Consider the following 21,595-nt stretch of genomic DNA (forward strand, 5'->3'; position numbering starts at 1 on the left):
GCTAACAGGCACTTCTGTGGTGACCTCGTTTCCAGACCTTCAGGTGGCCTCCACAGGCAGGAACTATCTCTTCTAGGCTCCATTAGTTCCTTTCACTTGAAGATATGTTAAAATACGCGTAAACACAACATCTACCACTTAAGCATCTCTACACCTGAGCTCTGCCTCCAGCCCACACTGACTCCCCTCCATCCCTCTCCACAGTCTCACCGCCTTCTACACTTTTTTGCCTTTACAGATACAACCTCATGTGTGAAATCAAAAAACCTTCTGTTCTGTTGTCTTGTTTCACTCAGCATAATGTCCTCAAGGTTCACCAATAATCAACACCACAGTGCTCCTCCTCCTCCTCCTCCTCCTCCTCCTCCTCCTCCTCCCTTCCCTCCTCCCCTTCTTCCATCCCCCACCCCTTCTCCTTTTCCTTCTCATCTCATGGTGCCCAAACAGTCCCGGAACTCACTGTGGAGTCAAGAATAAGCTTGAGTTCTTGGTCCTCCTGCCTCTGCCTCTCAAATGCTAGGATTACAGGTGTGCACCGCCACACCCAGCTCCTGAATGGTCTTATTTCCCTGGGCCATGCCATTAGAAATGGTTAAAACATTAAGTCTTACACGATGTGTTTTAAAACATAAGCTCACGGAAGTGAAAACGCTCTTCCTTTTAAAGGTTGAGCGATGCTCTAATAGTCTGTCCCATGGATGGGCCACATTTCTATTAACCTTTATTTTAATTTATATGTATGGATGTTTTGCCTGCATGTGTGACTGTGCACCATTTGCATGCCTGGTACCCATGGGGGACAGAAAAAGGCATCAGATTCCCTGGATCTGGAGTTACAGAAGGTTGTGAGCTCCTCTGTGGGTGCTGGGAATTGAGTTATCCAAGAGTATCAGGTGATCTTAACCACGGAGCCAACTCTCCAGCCCCTGAACCACATTTCTTTATCCACTCATCTATTCCTGGGGATTTGAGCTGCTTTCCCTTTTGGGATCTGGTGAGTGGTGAAAGGTCTTGAACCTGCGTGGTCTGCTGTCCACTCCAGTTTCCTTTCAGATCTTAGGGGTACCCAGTGTTGGATCTTGAGGTAATTCTCTGTAGGATCTGCCATCTTTTCTCATGGCAGCTGTACCAGTTCTTGGGTGAGGGCTCCTGTTTCTCCATACTCTTACCCACACTCGTGTTTAATTTGGAGAACTTTTCCAGTCCTTGGCATAGGGGGATACTGCAAGTAGAAACAGAAGCACTAAGCGCACATCTTTCTCCGTGGAAACCCTTCCTTGACATCAGGTGGTCAGAGCGTTCTTATGTAACCCTTCTTTTCCACAGAGCCTGTCCCTGAAGGACCTTCTGTCTAAGCTAGGCCGGCCCTTCAGGGAGTACGAGCTGTGGGCACTGTGCCTCTCCTGCCTTAGCACTCTGCAGACACACAAGGAGCACCCAGGTGATGGGTCACCCTGCTCTCCTTGAGCCCTGGGCCCAAAAGCTGGGGAGGGAGAAAAGGGAGCGGCAGAATCGCTGCGGTGACACTGCCACCTCTTAGCCTGGAGTCCAGAGAATTTGAAGGGCCCAACCTACTTCACCCAGCCATTTCCAGGAGCAGAGCAATATGGACCATGTCCCCATCCATCCTCCCGTTTATTCTTAATTTAATGAGGGTGATATACCCTAACAGTGTTCCCAGGCAACTATTGGATAGAATGGCCAGCCCTCCAGTGTCTGTCCAGTCTTGACAGGTTTCTCTGGGGTCTCTGTGTGGTCTGGTATCCCCTGATGCTGGCGAGGGAGCTGCCCACACACAGCTGCATACTTGATCCTCTCTGTTGCAGCTCACCTGTGCCTGGACAACGTGTTGGTGGCTGAGGACGGGACGGTGTTCTTCGGACCGCCCCCTGCCAATGGTACACAAGGGTCACTCTCGGTGGGGGGGGGGGGGGCGGAGAACCAGAGCGGGCTCCCCAAGGCGGGAAGAATAACCAAACTGCGGTTGCCTTTCTAGGCGCCTACAACTCACTCTTCTTGGCTCCCGAGGTGTCAGAAGAGAAGCTGGTGACAGAGAAGGTAACCAACCACATCACCTCTCGCTCCGTCCTCACCCTCTGCCCAGTGGATCGCGGGGCCAGATGGCCTAAACGTGGCACCCATCTTACTCGCGGGGCTACTGTAGCTGCGTTCACTGACGTCTTCTGAGTCATGGGCGTGCTCATGGGACGCTGGGCGGGACGAGCTCCAGTCCGAGGGCGTAGACCCGCCGCCACTAACAAGCTAATATAATAGGCTCTTATAAATTTTAAATTAAATGAACTAAATTACACTCAGAACCTAATACAGCCCCCACCCTGGGAACCAGGTTAGCTGATCCTCCAGGCTTTGGCTTATCTGGTACTCCACAAGGCAGGAACCAGGTCTTGGGAGGGAATGGGCGGAGCAATATAGAAGGCGGAGCCATGGGGGGCGGGTGGAAGGAGTGAAGGAGCAGGGTGATACCAGACAGGGCAGAGCAAACCAAGATTTTTTCAGTCTTCTATGCTGGACCCTGCTACTAAAGAAGTGGCACTTGGAAAACTCCGCAAAGGTAAAGGGAGCCTTCCCGGGGCCAGGCTTACTAGCCAGAGGGCCAGGAAGGAGCAAGTGACTTCAGCTGGCCTGCCTGCTCCTTCTGCTTGCACAATGTGTCTGGGGTCCATTGGCAGGCCTAGACCTGAGACCCTGAGAGCAACAGAGGTGTGCTGGCCTTGGCTGCTGATACTGAGGAGTCACCCACGACGGTGCGGGGGAGCTAGGACTATAGACATGTGGACAAGAAAAAGAAATGAGATCAAAATTTGAACAGGCCCAAGAAGCTTGCCCTAGAAAACCAAGCATTCATGGCATCAGAATTCTAGAAGGAAAGAAAACTGTGGGCGAGGCAGAAGAGCAATCAGTGAGTGAGTAATGAATGAAAAATATCCAACTGTGTCAAAACACATAAGCCTACACACTCAAGAAACGGAAAAGAAGGGGATAAACCTAAAGAAACCAACACTACGTTGTAGTGAAACCCCTTGGAAAGCTGAAGGTCAAAAGAGAAACAGTTTATCTATGTGCAGGGTAAACGGTTCAAATGGCAACTGAGTTCCTACCTGATGACCTTAAAAATGGAAACCTTTTACCTAGAGTCCTCTGTTCTGCAAAACCCCTATGTGTCAAGAAGCTCTCAGAAGGGAAAACAAAAAGAACTAAAAATGTATCACAGACAAGAGTAGTTAGTGCCGTGGGTTCTAAAGAGCCAAAAGACTGGGCTGGCAAGATGATTGACTCAGCGGCTAAAGCGCTTGCCGAGTAGTCTGGATTCAAGCCCTAGAGTGAAGGGGTTCTGTAGAAAAATCTCGCACCACAGATTTCACACACACACCATCCACACGCAATAATAATAATAATATGGTTTTGGAGCCGTGTGTGTGTGTGTGTGTGTGTGTGTGTGTGTGTGTGTGTGTGTGTTATAAAGACTGGGCTGGAGAGATGACTTGGTGGCTCAGAGCAAGTAGAGTTTTATTTCTAGCAGCCACAGCAGGTAGCTTCTCCGGTAACAGCCCCAGGGTATCGGATAACAGCTTCATTTGTTTATAAATGTCTGTGGAGGAAATACTTAATCAAAAGTGGGAGAGGCAAACCGGATGCAGAGGGCTGGATGCAGACTTGGAAGATGTTGACAATGATCCACTGTGCAAACAAGCCACTAGGAAACAGTCTGATAGACAAAGAGATGCCCTAGAAACAGAGCAGGTGATGCAGACGGAACTGGGAGCCAGAGAACCAGGAAGAAAGAAAGCATCCAAAGCAGAGATGGCAGAGGGGCATTTGCAGGCACCAGGACGGCAGGAGACACCGCAAGCAGCTTCCTCACGTGCTTGGCTGAGATGGACACAAACTCCACAGCTCAGCCAATGTGAAGTAGATTGTTGTGATGGCCCATAGCTACCAAGGGACTTGAGCTTAGAATCTGAACACTCTCTTGCGCAGTGGCTCTCAACCTTCCTCAGGCTGAGACCCTTTAATACAGTTCTCCTCATGTTGTGGTGACTTCCAACCATAAATTATTTTCATTGCTACTTCATAACTGTAATTTTGCTACTGTTATGAATCATAATGTAAATTTTAGAGATAGGGGTTTCCCGAAGAGGTCTTAACCCACAGGCAAAAGAAAGAAAGAAAGAAAGAAAGAAAGAAAGAAAGAAAGAAAGAAAGAAAGAAAGAAAAGAAAGAAAGAGAGAAATCACATAAAATTTAACAAACAACTTGGCAGGAGAGATGGCTCAGAGGTTGAGAGTACTGACTGCTCTTCCAGAGGTTCTGAGTTCAGTTCCCAGCAGATGATTCACCTCCATTTATAGTGAGATCTGGCGTCCTCTTCTGGCATTCAGGCATATATGCAGGCAGAACAATGTACTTAATTTTTTTAAAAAATTGTCTTTCTTTAAAAAAATTAACAAAACCACCTCTGGTGCTATAGATGTAGGGTAGTTACTCTGAATGCCTGGAGAAGTGGCTCTAACGCTCCAGGAAGTGGCTGGTGGATATTGTGGATATTCGGAAGTGTTGAACAAGGCATATTAGAGAAGCCCTAGATATGCTGTAAGCAGAGCTACCTGGAAGGGGTAGCACACGCCTTTAATCTTAGCACAGGGGAGGCAGAGGCAGTGTGACCTCTGAGTCTGAGACCAGCCTGGTCTACAGAGTGAGTTCCAAGGGAAAAAAAAGTTCACTTCAAAATGCTGACAGATAAGCCGGGCAGTGGTGGCGCACGCCTTTAATCCCAGCCCTTGGGAGGCAGAGGCAGGCGGATTTCTGAGTTCGAGGACAGCCTGGTCTACAAAGTGAGTTCCAGGACATCCAGGGGAACACAGAGAAACCCTGTCTCAAAAAAAAAAAAAAACAAAAACAAAAAATGCTGACAGATATGCAATCAGAAAAGACTGGGTATACACAGTTTCAAGTGGAAAGAAGCCCTTATTGGGAATTGGATTAAAGCCACTTGTCTGTTCTGGCAAATAATTTATAGTGTTCATGTTAGTAATTTTGATAAGACTGAGTTTAGAAGTAATGGACTAATTACCTTTTTTTTTTTTTTGGTTGGTTGGTTGGTTTTTTGAGACAGGGTTTCTCTGTATAGCCCTAGCTGTCTTGGAACTCACTTTTGTAGACCAGGCTGGTCTCGAACTCAGAAATCCGCCTGCCTCTGCCTCCCAAGTGCTGGGATAAAAGGTGTGCGCCACCACGCCCGGCAGACTGATTACTTCTGTGGAGAGGAGATCACGACACCACGTTGTTTAGGTTGTGGCATGGTTTCTTGCTGAGTGCTTGTTGCTAGAACTTACAGTGGCGTGGAAAGGTTTGAGAGCCTCGCCCCTAACAGAAGCCTCTGGAAAGTAGAGGCCGAGGACAGGCATTGTTGAAGAGATTAGAAGCACTAAAAAGAAGCCAAACGCTGAGCGGTGGTGGCGTACACTGTCAGTCCCAGCATTTAGGAGGCAGAAGCAGGAGGAGCTCTGTGAGCTCAAGGTCAGCCTGGTCTACACAGAGAGTTCCATGACAGCCAAGGCTATGCCGGGGGAACAAGCCTGGAGGGGATCTCAGGAACTGGCAGGACTCCACCCACACAGACTTCTGTGAGATCTTTCCTATCAAAAGGAAGGAATCAGTCCAGGGTGATAGGCTTGCAAAGGTCAGCCTAGAAAAATGTTTCCCGGGATTCATTTTACTGAAATCAACCTTCCAAACGCTCAGAGATTGCTATACAGCCACGGTCCAAGTGAGTTAGGCTACTGGTCCAGCCCACAGCATCCCTGGCATTGTCCAAGGAATGCTGTTATTGCAGAAAGAAGAGGAGTCACAAGGGCCCTGGAGACTCGAGGGCAGTAAGGTGATGCTGCTTTCCTGACAGGATAATAATAAAGCCGAGAGAGACTGCAGAGGAGACCCCAGACGTTAGTGACATCAGACGTACATGATGTGCTTTTATCTTGTTCTTCTTAAGTGTTTGTCACAGCAATGACAAAACTGACCAACAGTCAGTTAGCAAAACATACTCTACACTGGGTGGCCCAGGGGCTTGAAAAAACGTGATCTTCCTCCACCCAAAGTTTTGGTTTTATCTGATTGTTTTGAAATAGGCTAGCCTGGGCTGGCCTTGAACTCTCTGAGATCTACCTGCCTCAGCCTCCAAAGTGCTGGGATGAAAGATGCATGCTACTGCACACTCTTCTGCTTTGCTTTGATCACACTATCAAGATCCATGACAGTGTCCCAGGCAGGTGTGAGGAGCCTACACTGCCTACAGATGATGCTGTTGAATAAAAACTAGGGAGAGCATTTGGTGTGAGCTGTCAGCCTGGCAGAGAACACCTTCAACCCTGTGCTATTCACCCCTCCATCAGAGACAGAGGGCTGCTTGTGCAGAGAGCCGGCTGGTAACCATTTGGCCAGCACACTCACTACTAATTGGGAAAGAGCCCCAGCTGGGCAGGTTCTACATGATGCATGAGCAACTGGTTTTCAAACTATTGAGCTCTTACAGTGTCTATAACCTAAACAGGATAGGGAGGGGCCTGGCTCTGTTAAACATGTAGATCCCTGCCAGGCTATGACCCTGGCCTCCACATATCTAGCCAACATGGGGCTCCAGGCACTAGGCAGGTGACTGAGCTGAGGGACTGTGCCTTGGGGTGGAAGCAGTCAGTCCGGGTGATCTCCTCTAACCCCACTCTTACTATCTCTCTCCTGTCTCCCCACTACCCAGGCCTCTGTGTACTGTGTGGCTGCGGTTCTGTGGACAGCAGCCAAATTCAGCGTACCCCGAGACCACAAACTGGCCCTGCCGCGTAGACTCAAGACACTCCTTCTGGACATGGCCAGACGCCATGCCTCAGAACGGCCATCTGCAGCCGAGGCCATCAAGGTAACTGCACAATGGTCAGGCCTACTCACATTCTCAGGGGTTAGGGTGGAGGACAGTAGGGCCCTCGATGCTGAAGCTAGTGTTAACCACAGTTGTCTACAGAATTCCTCTACCTGGGTAGGCAGCATGTTAAGGATTGCCACATCTTGTACGTGGTTCGGATCCAAACCTGCTGTGACTCTGTAATCCCATCCCCCTTCCCAGCACCCTGCCTTCTCAATTCCCCACGCAGCCTCCCCTGAGCCCTGCTATCTGAGACTCCAGCTCAGCTCTTCAGTGTTATTCACAGCTATGACAGGAAATCCAGACACCAGGACCAGGATTATTTAGAGAAGCTCCAAGGGTCTCAGTCACAAATGTTCCCTGCAGTATCAGGAGAGATGGGGGCAGGCTCAGCAGAGTCAGTGCCTGCTCTGCTGGACTATTCTGGAGAGCTGTCTCTTTCATTTCAGGTGTGCAGCAGCTACCTCCTTCAGCGAGGCATGGACAGCAGCAAGATTCTAGCCCACCTGCGGGCATCCACCTGCAAGGCAAGACGATGCTTTCCCAAATCCACAGGGACTCCTTCATGCTCCCATTTGCACCCACAGGGCCCTGCTTGTCCCCTGCTGCATTGTAGGCTTAGAGGGAAGGGACGGTGAGTAGCCATCTTCCCAGCACCTCCTACTTAGGTGTGCTGCCGACCACTGACAACACAAGCACTTTTTCTTGAGAGACTGCCCCTTCTCAGGATCCCCTCACAACTTTTACATAGGAACTCGTCAGCTCCTAACTGGGTGGGAGACCCAGAAGATGGGGGTCCCGCCCTGAGGATTAAGGGTAGCAGTGGGCAGGAGCACTGGGTTCTCTGGGAGAGTTTGGGGATTGTTTCTCTACTATCTTCACGTTCCCTAGAAAGGTGAAGCTTCACCACAGCTTCACTGAAGGGGCCCCCATGGCTCTGAATACCTCTGTGGCAGCTCCCCCAAGCCACAGAAAGCTTGTACTAGGCTGGAAGCTGTGTCTGGTGGCTGTAAAGCATACCTCATACTGTACCTCCTCAGCCCCAGTTGGCCCTAACTGACCATTTGATGGCCTTCCACACCAGGTTCACCCAGAGGAGGAGACCATTGGCCTCCAGAACGCCTTCTCAGTGGTTGAACTGAAATCCACCACGGCACCTGCTCCTGAGAGTAGTCCCGGTGGGTCTACCCAAGCCTTCCCACTCATTGGCCCCTGTACCCCAAACCATAGCTGACCCCTATCCTCCATCATAGTCCTGCCCTGAGCGGACACTTGCAATGCATTTTACCCATAAAGCAGGATGATCAGGTCAAAGCATGTGGCCTTGGGCTAAGCCTTAGCTTCCCTTGCTGAGGACTCAGCCACCTGCAGCTGCTGTCTGTGTAGCCAGTGCCAGTTCTTCACCAGAGCCTCATCTGTAAGCCAGTCCTCCCACTGTCTGGCTTCTCTTTCAAGGCAGAACAGACCTCCAGTTTAACAGCATCTCAACCTCCCAGCTGTGGCTCCATCTCCTCACAATAGCTCTTCCAGGCATTGTCATGCACACACCCATACACAGGCCTTTAAGCTCCCGGGCTAAGCTTGATGTAGAACAGCCTCTGGGCATCTGAGGTGCCCACCTGTGGAACCTTAGTGTGGAGTCACTCAAAAGTATCCGCTGATCTCCCCCACTGCTCCCTCTCCTGTCTCCCTGTTTGTCCCTGTTTCTACATGCTGTCCCTAGGCTTCCTGCAGGTCAGCAATGATAGCAAGCTGGTCGCTGTCCCAGGGCCTGTGCCTAGTCTGCCCCCCTGCTGCAAAGAAGCCTGTGAGCTGCCAGCAGCCTTCACCTCTGAGGCCACTCACTTTAAGCCCATAGTCCTGGCTCAGGACGGGAGTGTTACCAGGTGAGTGTCCCCACTCCCTGCTAGCAGAGGCCCCAGGCACAGGTAACCCCTCCTGAGTTCCCATCTCTCTCCACAGAGACCAGCTTGCCTTGCCCTCAGAGTCAAATGAGAAACCCAAAGAGGGAAGTGGTCATCTGGACAGGGAGGGAACAAGAAAGCAGGCAGCCCTGGAGCTTGTTGAGGCCACTGACCTAAAGATGTCCAACCAGCTGCCACCTGGTCCAGAGCTGCAGGGAGCAACTCCAGACCCTGATGGTGACTCAGGGTCCCCCAGCTCAGCCACGGAATGCTCCTGCCCCCATGGCCCTGCTCTGGTCACCCAGCAAAAAGGAACATCAGGGACACCCAGCTCTCCTGCCTCTTCCCTGCCCCCTGAGCACAGGCCAGATGGTGAGGGACCACTAGGTACCACTGTGCTCCCAGGGCCCACCTCAGCCAGCCAGGGCTCTCGACACCCATGTAAGCCACCCAGGGGTAAGGCTGCAGCGAGTCCAAGCAGCCCTAGGGGCTCGGATGGTCATCCTGAGAAGCCTCGGCCAGCAGACCGCAAGCTCTGTCCATCCAGTGTAGATACCTCATCCCCCCCTAAGATGACAGCCTGCCCCTCGCTGCAGGAAGCCATGCGCCTCATCCAGGAGGAATTTGCCTTTGATGGCTACATGGACAACGGGCTAGAGGCACTGATCATGGGTATGAAAGCCACAGGGGCCACCCTGGAAGCCCAAGACTAGGGAGAGGTTGAGGGAGGTAGACCCAGTCCAGAGAGGGGACTCAGGGGATCACACATCTGTCCTGCTGAGGTCAGTCAGGAAAACAAGGGCAGCTTCCAACTTGAGCCTGCACCTCTTCAACCCCAAAGTCCTGAGACAGCTTCCCAGTGCAAGGGAACCAGAAAGCCTCCCGTGTGTAACCTGACTGGCCTATCTATCCTTTGGAAACCAGGGGAGTATATTTACGCCTTGAAAGACCTCACCTTCGCCACCTTCTGTGGTGCCATATCTGAGAAGTTCTGTGACCTGTACTGGGATGAGCAGCTGCTAAAGAACCTCTTCAAGGTGGTCAATGGGCCAGCCTCACCCTCTGAGAGGTAAGTGTCGGTGCCCACCCTTCCCTTTCTAACTTTCTGGGCAAACCAAGCCACCAAACTGTGTAGGATCAGTGCCTACAGTCACCCCCAGCCCCAAAATGGCCAAGGGCAACTCCATGGTGCTGCTTGTGATTGTTGCTGGTATTCATGGCTGGGGACAGGAGCGGGGGGCAGGGGGGACACCCTGTGACTGACCTTGAACTCACAGAGATCCACCTGCCTCTGCCTCCTGAGTGCTGGGATTAAAGGCATGTGTCACCATTGCCTGGCCCAGTTCTATTTAACAGTAAAAATTGCAATAGGCAGCCAGACGTGGTGGCATACATTTGTAATTCTAGTATTTTGAAGACAGAGGCAGGAGGAGCATCACCATTGTTTGAGGGTAGATGTTTGACATACTGAGTTTCAGATCAGCCAGGGCCACAAAGTATGACCCTTTTTTAAAAATCAAATCAAATCAAATAAACCAATAAATAACTACAGGCAAGTATACTTTCCCTGCCCTGCGCCCAACCCAACAGCATTTCCACAGCTCTGAGAAGGGTCTCTTGATTACACCCAGGCTCTTTCAAGTGGCACCGTGGAGCCACTACCCAGGGCATTTCTGACACCAGGGAGATGACGGGGTCCTGTCCTACCTAGTTTGTTCAGGTGATGCTCCATGCTGGGACCTCTCTGCACAAGCCCCAGGTCTCATCCAAATGGGGGCGGAGGGAACTGACTGATGTTCTCATTACCAGCACTTCTGAGGAGCCTGGATCCCAGCCAGAACACTCACCCAGCAGATGCTCACTGTCCAGCAAAAGGCCTTCCCTGCACGGACTCGGTAAGAGACAAGCCCTGCATCTTGAGGTCAGGCAAGAACTATTCTCAGTGGGGTCCCCTGGACAGCTGCAGGAAGACTTCTGTTGTCAAGGACAGCCCTGTGCTGGGAGATATCCAAGAAGCCCAGACCTTAGGACATGGGCTATCTGGGGACAGTTTCCTGTCCCTTCAACAACCAGCATGATGGCTCTTCTCATCTATGAAAGTAAAAGCCACTTAGATATTCTTCGAAATTCTTAGCCAGAACAACAAATCAACTTAAAACTCAAGGAATTGGGCCTAGTGATGCACACCTTTAATATCAGTACTTAGGTGGTAGAGACAATATGATCTCTGAGAGTTCGAGACCAGCCTCCTCTACATAGCAAGCTCCAGGATCACAAGGAGCTTAGGACCACATAGGGAGACCCTGTCTCCAGAAGCAAACAAATACCTCAGTAAGCAATTTGAGGAAGGGAGGCCAGACAGCCATGTGGCGGTCATGAGTGCACAACTGTGATCACGTGGGTCTGTCTACTAACTGTGATAAGACCATGTTGGTGGCTTCATCCCTATTTAAGTAAATCAAGGAGCAGGTGATTATGTCTTGGGCAGGAAGTCTACCTGCTCCTGATGGCCAAGGAGCCAAAGGCTACTGGCACAGAGCGAAGCTTCTAGAGTTGACAGAGTTCCAAATACCTGACAGGTTTGTATGTGGAACGTATGTGTATGACTGAGCTAGGTTTGAGATTTCAATGCTCCCGATGAGCAGATGGGATCAGAGGGAGGAATAGATCCTGGCTGGAATCGGTTCTAGCAGAGGAGAGTCCAAGCCTCAGAGAAGTTTGCAGCAGGATGAGTGCTTAGGGGAGCTGATCCTGTCTCAGCTCCACCGAGCACAACAGCCAGGACTAGCTAGGATCCTTGATGGGGGTGTTTGGGTTTCCTCCACAGCCGGAGGCAGAGGTACTACCCACTGACCATTATCTTTCTTTCAAGGCAAGGAGAAGCCAGCCGCGACCTGGGGCAGCGGGGGACCCTGCTCCCCCACAGCACTATCAGATATAGACTCCGACACGCTCTCTCAGGGAAACTTTGAGGTTGGATTTCGGTCTCAGAAGTCAATAAAAGTCACACGAGAGCAGCAACCAGAGACCGAAGTGGATGGGCAGCCAGGTCCAAGCCAGGACTCAACCAGCCATGCCTCGGACACAGTGGCCCGGCTAGCTAGATCTGAGGATGGTGGTCCAGCTGGGTCCCCAGGGGCAGCCGATTTCCAGAACTGCAGCCCTGGCTGGTCCAGTGCCTTCTATGAGGCTGACTGCTTTGGAGCCGATGTCTACAACTACGTGAAGGATCTGGAGAGGCAGAAGGCCAACGGGCACACAGAACTGGAAGCCCAGAGTCCAGTGAGTCCAGGGAGTTTACCCACTGTGGGTTGGGAGGGCATCTGTAGTCTTAGGAACACCCTGGGCAGTGATGCTTTTGCTCAGGCAAGGTTTTCAGGCCACTTAGGCCAATGACAGGGCCTTTCCAGGCTGTGTCCATTCTCAGTATTCTTCCACTCTGGTGGGCCCAACTCCCCTTAGCCTGTATTAGATGTTCTACAATGTGGGCACATGTTCCCTCAGCTGAGCAGCAAGGAGTGACTTTTCTTTCCTCTTAGCTGTGCCCATGGGTCCCAGATGACAGTAGTCAGGGGCCACTTGGTCTTTGTGTGCATGGTAAGTGTTGGGTTAAATCTACTGCACATGGCTGCAGATGCAGCAATCTCTTTCCTATGGCGTCTTAACTCTAGGTGAGAGACAACACCAGCAACAAGTTTAGGCTGGGACTTGGGGGTCAGTGAGGTCAGCAAGGGTTTCTCTGGCAGGTAGCACGAGGAAAAGCCCAGGCTCTTCCCCTGGTCGATAGGAAGAAAAGAGACCTGACTTTAGCAGCCAAGGCTAGCCAGCGTAGTAAACAGGAGAACTCCAGCAGTTCTGCAGCTGCTGCTTGTGCAGGCAGGCCCACTGCTGGGAAGAGGGAGGGAAGGCCAGCAGCCTTAGCATGACTACATATGGCGTATGTGAACTACGGGCACCTCCACACTTCAGTCAGGCAGCCCCTGGCACCTCAGCATTCTGGCCTTGCATCTCCAGCTCATCTCCAGCCCATCAGGAAGTGCTGGGGTTCAGTTTATCGTTATCTTCTTCTTGTCTACAGTTTCTGGTGACTCTGCTTCCTTCAGGTTGTTCACACATACACACACACACACACACACACACTATGCATTATGCGCACACACACATATACATAGATACCCAAGTGAACCCAGTAGCTTAAATTAGTCCTCAAATCATTCTTTTCTCCCTCTAAAGAACCAATGCTTCTAACTTTTATAACAAATTCAGGGTCAAATCTCACCATAGACAAAAGCTAAACTTATAAACTTACACTGCCCCCTCCCCTCTCTCTCTTTAATGTATTAATTTATTTGTTTGGTTTTTTTTTTTTTTGAGACAGGGTTTCTCTGTCTGGCTGTCCTGGAACTCACTCTGTAGACCAGGCTGGCCTCAAACTCAGAAATCCACCTGCCTCTGCCTCCCAAGGGCTGAGATTAAAGGCATGTGCCACCACTGCCTGGCTATGGCTGGGCTTCTTAAGCATAACTTAGAAGGGCACAGCGTTCCATCCCTGTCTGCTTCTTGACTGTGGATGCAGTTTGACCAGCTACGTCCTGCCCTTGCCACCAAACCTTCCCTGTCATAATGGACAAAAGCCCCAGAACAGTGAACAAAATTCACTGTAAAAAGGAAAGAAGAGCCGGGCGTGGTGGCGCACGCCTTTAATCCCAGCACTCGGGAGGCAGAGGCAGGCGGATTTCTGAGTTCGAGGCCAGCCTGGTCTACAAAGTGAGTGCCAGGACAGCCAGGGCTACACAGAGAAACCCTGTCTCGAAAAAACCAAAAAAAAAAAAAAAACAAAAACCAAAAAAAAAAAAAACAAAAAAAAGGAAAGAAGAGCCGGGCGTGGTGGTGCATGCCTTTAATCCCAGCACTCAGGAGGCAGAGGCAGGCGGATTTCTGAGTTCGAGGCTAGCCTAGTCTACAGAGTGAGTTCCAGGACAGCCAGGGCTACACAGAGAAACCCTGTCTCGAAAAAACCAAAAACAAAAACAAACAAAGGGAAAGAAGGCAGACTGTCCTGAGGGAGCATGCAGTGCACACCTGTAACTGCAGCACAGAAAAGCTAAGACAGGAAGACTGTGAGTTCAAGGAGAGAGTGAACTACAGAGCAAATTGAATGCCAACCTAAGAGACATAATGAGTCCCTGTCTTGAAGAGGAGAGAAAAGAGAAAGAAAGTAGCAAACAGAAGGGAACCACTTGGGGAAGGTACCCCTCCCTCCCCACACTGCAGACAGATAGAAATTAGAAATACTGCAGCCTGTGTGTTCAAATAGGCAGCAAACATCAAAACTTCAGCTCCTTCTCATGAAGTGCAGAGACATGGCAACCACATATCCAAGCCATCTGTCCATACTGTCATCTCTATGTCCCCCTGACAAAGTGAGGGCCCTGGAGAGGGGCTCCCTTTTTTTTTTTTAAGATTTATTTATTTATTATATGTAAGTACACTGTAGCTGTCTTCAGACACTCCAGAAGAGGGAGTCAGATCTTGTTACGGATGGTTGTGAGCCACCATGTGGTTGCTGGGATTTGAACTCCTGACCTTCGGAAGAGCAGTCGGGTGCTCTTACCCACTGAGCCATCTCACCAGCCCCGAGGGGCTCCCTTTATCCAGAGAATAAAGGCAGCCTACCCTGAGCCCAGTACTAGCCAGGAAGACTGGAGACAGTGAGAGGGGCTTTGGGGCTACACAAATGGGGCCTGCCTTTTATTACTGAATAAGCCTTTGTCTTTGTAGGCCCTGGTTCAGCGGCTTATCCCCAAGAACAGGGAAGCCACAAAAAGGTTTGCCCCTGGCCCTTCTGAGATGGAGTCTAGAGAACTCTCCAAAAGCAGCCAGGTGGAAACAACCTGGTGGGTGAGGAGAAGGATACTTCAGGAGATACATCCAAAGACTGGGCCAAGTCTTAGGGCAGAGGTTCTCAGCCTTCCTAATGCTGTGACCCTTTAATACAGTCCCTCACATTGAGGTGACTCTCCCGACCATAAAAGTATTTCATTGCTACCTTATAACCATAATTTCACTACTGTTATAAAGTGTTATGTAAATATCTGATATGCAGGATATCCGATATGCAGCCCCCGTGAAAGGGTCGATCGACCCCTGATGGAGTTGTGACCCACAGGTTGAGAACTGCTCCCTAAGGGGCTGGGGTGTAAGGATCTTCATTGGCCTCCCCTTTCAGCAGGCAGGCCACACGCACACACAGTAGTGGACTCTGGCATCGTTGAGGAAAATCGTTGAGGGATGGAGTACTGGTTTCGAGGTGAACCCCTGGAGCCCACTTCTGAGGTGTTCCCTCATTCATTTCCTTTGCCCTTCTTATGCCAACCACATGTCGGTGGCCCTAACACACACCTGTTCTTCCTGTGGCCGCTCGGGCAGCTCGCTAGGCAAAGGTGCCTGCCGTGTCTTCATCTTGTACAGAAGGCAAGTGGTGCCTGAGCCCGCAGTTGCTCAAGCTTCACCTGCTGTGCTTCCTCTCAGGAGCTGGAGCAGCAGCTCATGATAGAGAAGAGAAACTACAGGAAGACCCTGAAGTTTTACCAGAAACTCTTACAGAAGGAAAAACGGAACAAAGGTAACCCCGTACGGCCAGCCACCTGCCTCACATGAGGTGCTTTGTGCCCTCCGAGTACCGTGTGCTGACTCTGCTATGCCCACAGGCTCTGAGGTCAGGACCATGCTGTCTAAACTTCGAGGACAGCTGGATGAAATGAAGTCCAAGGTGCAGTTCCTGAGCCTGGTCAAGAAGTACCTCCAGGCAAGTAGCCTTCTATCCTGCCATTCTTCCAGAATGAGAACCGGGCCTCAGGTGGGGTTCCTTCAGTCACTGATTCATAGGAATCAAGACACATTAGGTCATGCACAAGGGCCCTGTGTAAAGTCTCAAAGTACTGAGAAACCCTGCCATCCCTGGGTCGATAGCAAAGTGACCCATAGACACACACCCAGTGACCAGCCATAATCCACTTCCTTTCCCCACACACAGGTCATGTATGCAGAACGCTGGGGGCTGGAGCCCTGTGCTCTGCCAGTGATTGTGAACATCGCCGCAGCCCCCTGTGACACACTGGATTTCAGTCCCCTGGATGAGTCTTCTTCCCTCATCTTCTACAATGTCAACAAGCACCCAGGCAGCGGCCGGCAGAAGAAGGCTCGCATCCTACAGGCTGGTACACCACTGGGGCTCATGGCCTACCTCTACTCCAGGTGTGTCAGGTGCCCCCAAAGGATTCTCTGGCCCTGATGTACAAGATTTAGAGAACAAGGAGGAGAAAGTCAAGGAAAGCTCTGTCTGACATGGGTTATGCAATTATGTAGAGACTTGTTAGAATTCACTCTAACGTGTGTGTGTGTGTGTGTGTTAGCTTCCACCTACCGCATGAACAGGCTGCTAGCCAGAGCAGTCTGTCACATTCCCCAGAAGACCCCCTCTAACCCTGGTTCTGGGTCACACGGTGTGACCAGGCAGCACTGGGGGCCAGGCTACTAGGTTGACATACCATCTGCAGGAGCCTCCAAGGTACCATCTGGGTCCAAGACACTAATCAAAATATGTCATAATGGACACAGAGCACTATCTGTATGATTTCTGTGGCCTCTGTCTCTCTGAGCACTGCTTTGGTGACAACCTGAGAATCAAGTTCTGCACTGCTTGCCCCTAAGTCAGGAAGAGTCTCAGATCTACTCAACTGTACCCACAAAGCTATTCATTCATATGGTGTGGGCCTGGAATCGCATCCCTCCTTCCCTTCTCCCTCCGGCACCATCCACCCTGCCTCCCTCTGCCCCATAGAGCTCCAGCCTTCCCTCATTTCTAGATAATTCCAGCTCCCTGCAGTTCTCCTCACTTTGATGACTAGGCCTGTGTGTAGATCTGGAGCCAGAAAGCCATTGTCACATCCATAGTCCTGACGCAACTTTTGGAGTCCTCTGAGCAAGAGGCTATCAGCTTCAGATCTGATTGGCAGGTAGCACTGAGAGAACAATAAGGAGACAAACTTCCCTCTGTAGAAGCCCAAGCTCCTGGAATGCACTTGATGTGTGCATGTGTAGTGGACATGCATATGTGTGGTATTTTGAGCTATTATGTGGTATGATATGTACTGCATAGGTGATGTACGTATAGGTATGTGTTATGGAGTATTACTGTCCACTATCATATGGTGTACATAATTGTGTGTATGTAAGTGGTGTGAGTATAATGTATATTATATGCAGGTCACGTGCTTATGTATACACATATGAGGTATGTTATCAGCATTGTGTAGTTAATATAATGTGTGAGTATATATGGGGGTACTGTGTGATAGCTTATATCTCATACGTGTGCTGGTGGTGTACACCTGGAAGACATGAATAAACATTTACTCATCCCAGATAGGTAACCAATGATAGACCAGAATAACAATATCATCCAAGTCCATCTTAGTAAACCAATGAGTTTATTGGGGTTACATTATAGAAATATAATGGGTGAGGGGTTACAAAAGCGTGAGCGACTCAAGGGCAGTTTGTATCACTGAAAGCCCACTCTAGCCTAGGGGACAGATCATGGAAGATGAGACCCTTGAGCTCACTGCACAACTTGCAGGCAAACAGGTAGGTCCCAGTGTCTTCTTCTTATGCATCACAGTTGGTCAGAGAGCATCTCTTCCATACAGGTGGTCTTATCCTCTTCCAGGCAGCTCAGCAGGTCTGAGCTCCTCAGCAGGCCCCACTACTTTTTTATATTTATACTTAGGAAAGGAGATTTTGTGTATCTGATAAATTTCAGATAAACTTCCTGAGACTTCTGAGTTGTTTACTTGTTCATAATAAGCCTCTCTTTAGAGCATCCTCAGTTTAAAGAGCCTCCCTTTAGACTGGGTGCAGGGGTTGTCTGGTGGATGTGAACACGTGTGGGAGAATACAGGGAATGGCAATGCTCTGTGGTTCGGTGCCTGTATGCTTATGGTCTGTGATGCATACTTAAGCAGACAGCAGAGGAGGGCAAGAGGCTCCTTGCTGAAGTAAACACTCACAAGGGGTTTTCTCAGCTCTGAGTACCCAGTGTGCACAGCCTCTACAGTATAGGCTGCATAGAGGGCTGCTTAGTCCCTGGCTTGAGATACAGCTATCAGTATCTTCATGTTTAAGTGTCTCACAGAGGTAGGCCAGTGACCAAGCTTCCTTGATCTTTGATATGATGTTTTCTACCCTGGAACTCATCTGTAGATGAGGTCTCTTGGTAGGACCCCTCATCTTATGGTTACTGGTCATCATATTCCCCAGACTGTCGAAGAGTCACATTCAGGGCTCTTGTTAGTGTCCCTTGCATGAGGCTTTCTGGGGAGTATCTGCTCTGAATAGGGTTGTTCAATGAGATGTGACAAAGTGACATGCACATATGTGTGCACGCACACAGTGAGAAGCTGCACACACACATGCACACACACACACTGAGAAGCTGCACACATACCCATATTCACATACGCACTTAGAATCACAGGCACGCTCACTCATTGCTGGGCAAGGCTGCAGGGAGGGTCCCAGCTGGCCTAGGCCCAAGGCCCAATACCACATTCTACCCTCAGTGATGCTTTCCTCGAGGGCTACGTGCAGCAGTTTCTCTACACTTTCCGGTACTTTTGCACACCGCACGACTTCCTGCACTTCCTCCTGGACCGCATCAGCAGCACTCTATCCAGGTACCACTGCATGGGCTCCTGGCCAATAGGGATGGGATTTGGGGGGGACCTTGTTTAGCCCAGGAAGAGCCCTGACAGGGTACAGATGACATGTCCCTAGGAAAGGTCAGGGCAAGATAGCAGGACTAAGGGATTATGGGTAAAGGAACCCAGCAGGGAAGGACAGCTGAGGTCTTTGTGCTGGGCTGGGGAAGAACACTGGAAGGGCCCTTACTGCTTACTTCCTCAAGAAAGCAGGGGCTAGCGGAGGCCCAAACAAGAAGACAAGAGAGAGAGGAGCTCACTAGCCTGACAAGGATAGGCCAAATGGAAAGAGGCCAGTGAACCCTATAGCTTCTTTCTACAAAGCACCCAGGCCAGCAGATTGGGGTGTGAGTGGGGGACTCACAAGTCTGGGACCCAGAGAGAATGGTGGTGAACATGAGCGGGGTGCTCTGTCCTCCACTGTCATCACTTGGACTCCCCCAGAACTCCTCACCCTTCACATGCCCAGCCGGGGCCTATGCTGAGCCTTACCATCTGCCTCCAGGGCTCACCAGGATCCTACCTCGACCTTTACCAAGATCTACAGGCGAAGCCTCTGCGTCCTGCAGGCCTGGGTGGAAGACTGCTATACCGTGGACTTCATAAGGAACGCGGGGCTGCTGGGACAGCTGGAGGACTTCATCTCTTCCAAGGTGAAAGCTGCACTGGGATGCCTTCTGGGCTCTGGCAGAGAAAACCACTGCCTGGTCCCAGGAACAACAGTGACACCTCTTGCTTCTGCCTAGATCCTACCTCTAGATGGCACTGCCGAGCACCTGCTGGCTCTCTTAGAGGTGGGCACTGAGCGGCGGGCTGACAGTGCCTCTCGAGGTGCAGACCTGGAGGATCCTAAGGAGGCAGAGGAGGACACCAAACCCTTTAATGCCCTCTGCAAGAGGTTCTCAGAGGATGGCATCACCCGGAAGGTGGGAACCTGGCCTGGGGAAGGTTTCTCTAAGCAATAGTGCATTCTGGAAGATATAGCATATGCATGTATACAGATGCATGCACAGCTGTCTACATATGCAGAAGCAAGACATGCGTGCACACACACCCAATGAAGACAAGCATTTGTGAATCTATAGAAATGCACATATAGATATGTACAGACACACCATACACACACATGTATGCACATAAGTGCTCCTTATTCATGACCCAGCCACTTCCCTACTGGGCTGGCACTTCCTGGCACGTGGAAGGAAAGTCATGGACTAGCAGGATTCACTCTGTCCTAGCCAGAGTCCTACTATGATTCCCTGAACTTGCCTTCCTGATCCCCAGGGAGAGACCTGAGTGGAAGAATCCACTGGGGTCCGTGAATGAATGGTCTTTCCACCAATACAAGGAGATAGCACAGAGTCTGAGCACTGTGCGTGGGTGATCTGCCCAAGTGAGCAGGACAGAGATCCTGCCAACAAGCCTGGATGGAAGGCACTTACCCTCTGGCTATACTTGAACCTGTCTGAAGAGTCCTAGGTTGGACCAGCCTATCCTCACCCTACCACATCTAGCCTGGCCTACTCAGCCTTGACAAGGGTACCTGCCTTATTTGCAGAGCTTCTCTTGGAGACTGCCTCGGGGCAACGGGCTAGTGCTGCCACATCATAAGGAGCGCCAGTACACCATTGCATCTGCCCTGCCTAAGCCCTGCTTCTTTGAAGACTTCTATGGCCCCTATGCCAAAGCCAGTGAGAAGGGTCCTTACTTCTTGACAGAGTACAGCACCAACCAGCTCTTCACTCAGCTAACACTACTGCAGCAGGTGTGTGGGAGCTGGGAAACCAGGAAGGAGACACAGCTCTACATTTGGGCCAGCTGCTAGTGTCATGGTGTGGGCTCAGGGATGCTCTGGGTGCTGGCCTCAGCAGAGACTTCATAGAGGGAAAGATGGATGGTCAGCAGAAGGACCTGGCTGCTGGGTGCACACGTTCTGTCTTTAAAGCAGGGAGACCCTGCCCAGCAGGATTCTCCTCTCCAGCTACACAGGGCACAGAGAATATCATGCATTGTGCGTTCACCTACCAAAGGCCCTCATGTTCTTACCCAGTCCTGGGCACTGATCACGAATCCCTCTGTCCCTGTCCTCAACCCAGAGCCCAGGCAGGACCTACCCAGGTCTTCAACATCCTGCAACCCTGTGTCCTGAGTCAGGTGACAGCACTGGGTGATCCTTGATACTGTCATTAGACCTTAGCAGTGTCACAACCCCTGAGGTGACCTGCACATAGTGGCCTCTAGCAGCCCAGCCATGACAACTCAGCAGGTTGATCGATGGTTGCACAGATGGCTTCAAAATACTGAAGCCCTCTTTGGGATACTGCCTTGGACATCAGGCTTTTGGGAACAATGGGCTGCCTGTCTGCTTTTTGTCTCTGACAGGAATTGTTTCAAAAGTGCCACCCTGTCCACTTCCTAAATTCACGAGCCCTGGGTGTCATGGACAAAAGTGCAGCCATTCCCAAGTGAGTGTCCACTCCTGAAGGTGACTCTGGCATCCTTGGTTTTGAAGGTTGGTGGTGGTGGGGGTCTGGAGGGAGGGGGATTCTCCAAAGGGCTCCATGGATGCTCCTAGCTGAAGGGAGACACTTGGTTCTCACCCTGAGGGAAGATGCTGTGACTTCCTCCCTCTTCACAGAGGCCTCACAACCCCAGGGCTTAGCAGGAAGAATTCTCATACCCCTAGGTGACATGCAACATCTTTTTCTTCCAGAGCCAACTCTTCTGAGTCTCTTTCTGCCAAAACCTGCAGTCTCTTCCTACCCAATTACGTCCAGGACAAATATCTGCTACAGCTTTTAAGAAACGCAGATGATGTCAGTACCTGGGTGGCTGCTGAAATTGTGACCAGTCATACCTCCAAGGTAGACGTCTCCATGGCTCTGAGGTTGAAATGACTTACAGGGTTCTGTAAGGCAGGGCCCCTGTGAGACCACAGTCAGTCCCTTCTCTGGGTGCAGGGAATCCACACTTTGTTTTTTTTTTATTTATTT

At 50.7% G+C, this 21,595-nt stretch overlaps 1 protein-coding gene across 1 annotated transcript in view; it reads left to right on the plus strand.

Annotated features, from left to right (window-relative positions):
- Kndc1 (kinase non-catalytic C-lobe domain containing 1) overlaps nucleotides 1-21,595 on the plus strand; it is a 47,218-nt gene that overhangs the window by 16,868 nt on the left and 8,755 nt on the right. Inside the window, exons 7-26 of the mRNA XM_021167366.1 lie at nucleotides 1,327-1,441; nucleotides 1,827-1,898; nucleotides 1,997-2,058; nucleotides 6,776-6,934; nucleotides 7,387-7,464; nucleotides 8,022-8,115; nucleotides 8,661-8,823; nucleotides 8,900-9,513; nucleotides 9,766-9,910; nucleotides 10,651-10,736; nucleotides 11,714-12,123; nucleotides 15,373-15,466; nucleotides 15,552-15,649; nucleotides 15,878-16,098; nucleotides 18,465-18,578; nucleotides 19,108-19,255; nucleotides 19,349-19,528; nucleotides 20,161-20,367; nucleotides 20,985-21,067; nucleotides 21,316-21,466. Coding sequence (XP_021023025.1) covers nucleotides 1,327-1,441; nucleotides 1,827-1,898; nucleotides 1,997-2,058; nucleotides 6,776-6,934; nucleotides 7,387-7,464; nucleotides 8,022-8,115; nucleotides 8,661-8,823; nucleotides 8,900-9,513; nucleotides 9,766-9,910; nucleotides 10,651-10,736; nucleotides 11,714-12,123; nucleotides 15,373-15,466; nucleotides 15,552-15,649; nucleotides 15,878-16,098; nucleotides 18,465-18,578; nucleotides 19,108-19,255; nucleotides 19,349-19,528; nucleotides 20,161-20,367; nucleotides 20,985-21,067; nucleotides 21,316-21,466 — 3,294 coding nt within the window. The remainder of the gene's footprint in view (nucleotides 1-1,326; nucleotides 1,442-1,826; nucleotides 1,899-1,996; nucleotides 2,059-6,775; nucleotides 6,935-7,386; nucleotides 7,465-8,021; nucleotides 8,116-8,660; nucleotides 8,824-8,899; nucleotides 9,514-9,765; nucleotides 9,911-10,650; nucleotides 10,737-11,713; nucleotides 12,124-15,372; nucleotides 15,467-15,551; nucleotides 15,650-15,877; nucleotides 16,099-18,464; nucleotides 18,579-19,107; nucleotides 19,256-19,348; nucleotides 19,529-20,160; nucleotides 20,368-20,984; nucleotides 21,068-21,315; nucleotides 21,467-21,595) is intronic.

This window comes from Mus caroli, chromosome 7 (genome assembly GCF_900094665.2).
Source record: "Mus caroli chromosome 7, CAROLI_EIJ_v1.1, whole genome shotgun sequence".
In the NCBI taxonomy this organism is placed as follows: domain Eukaryota; kingdom Metazoa; phylum Chordata; class Mammalia; order Rodentia; family Muridae; genus Mus; species Mus caroli.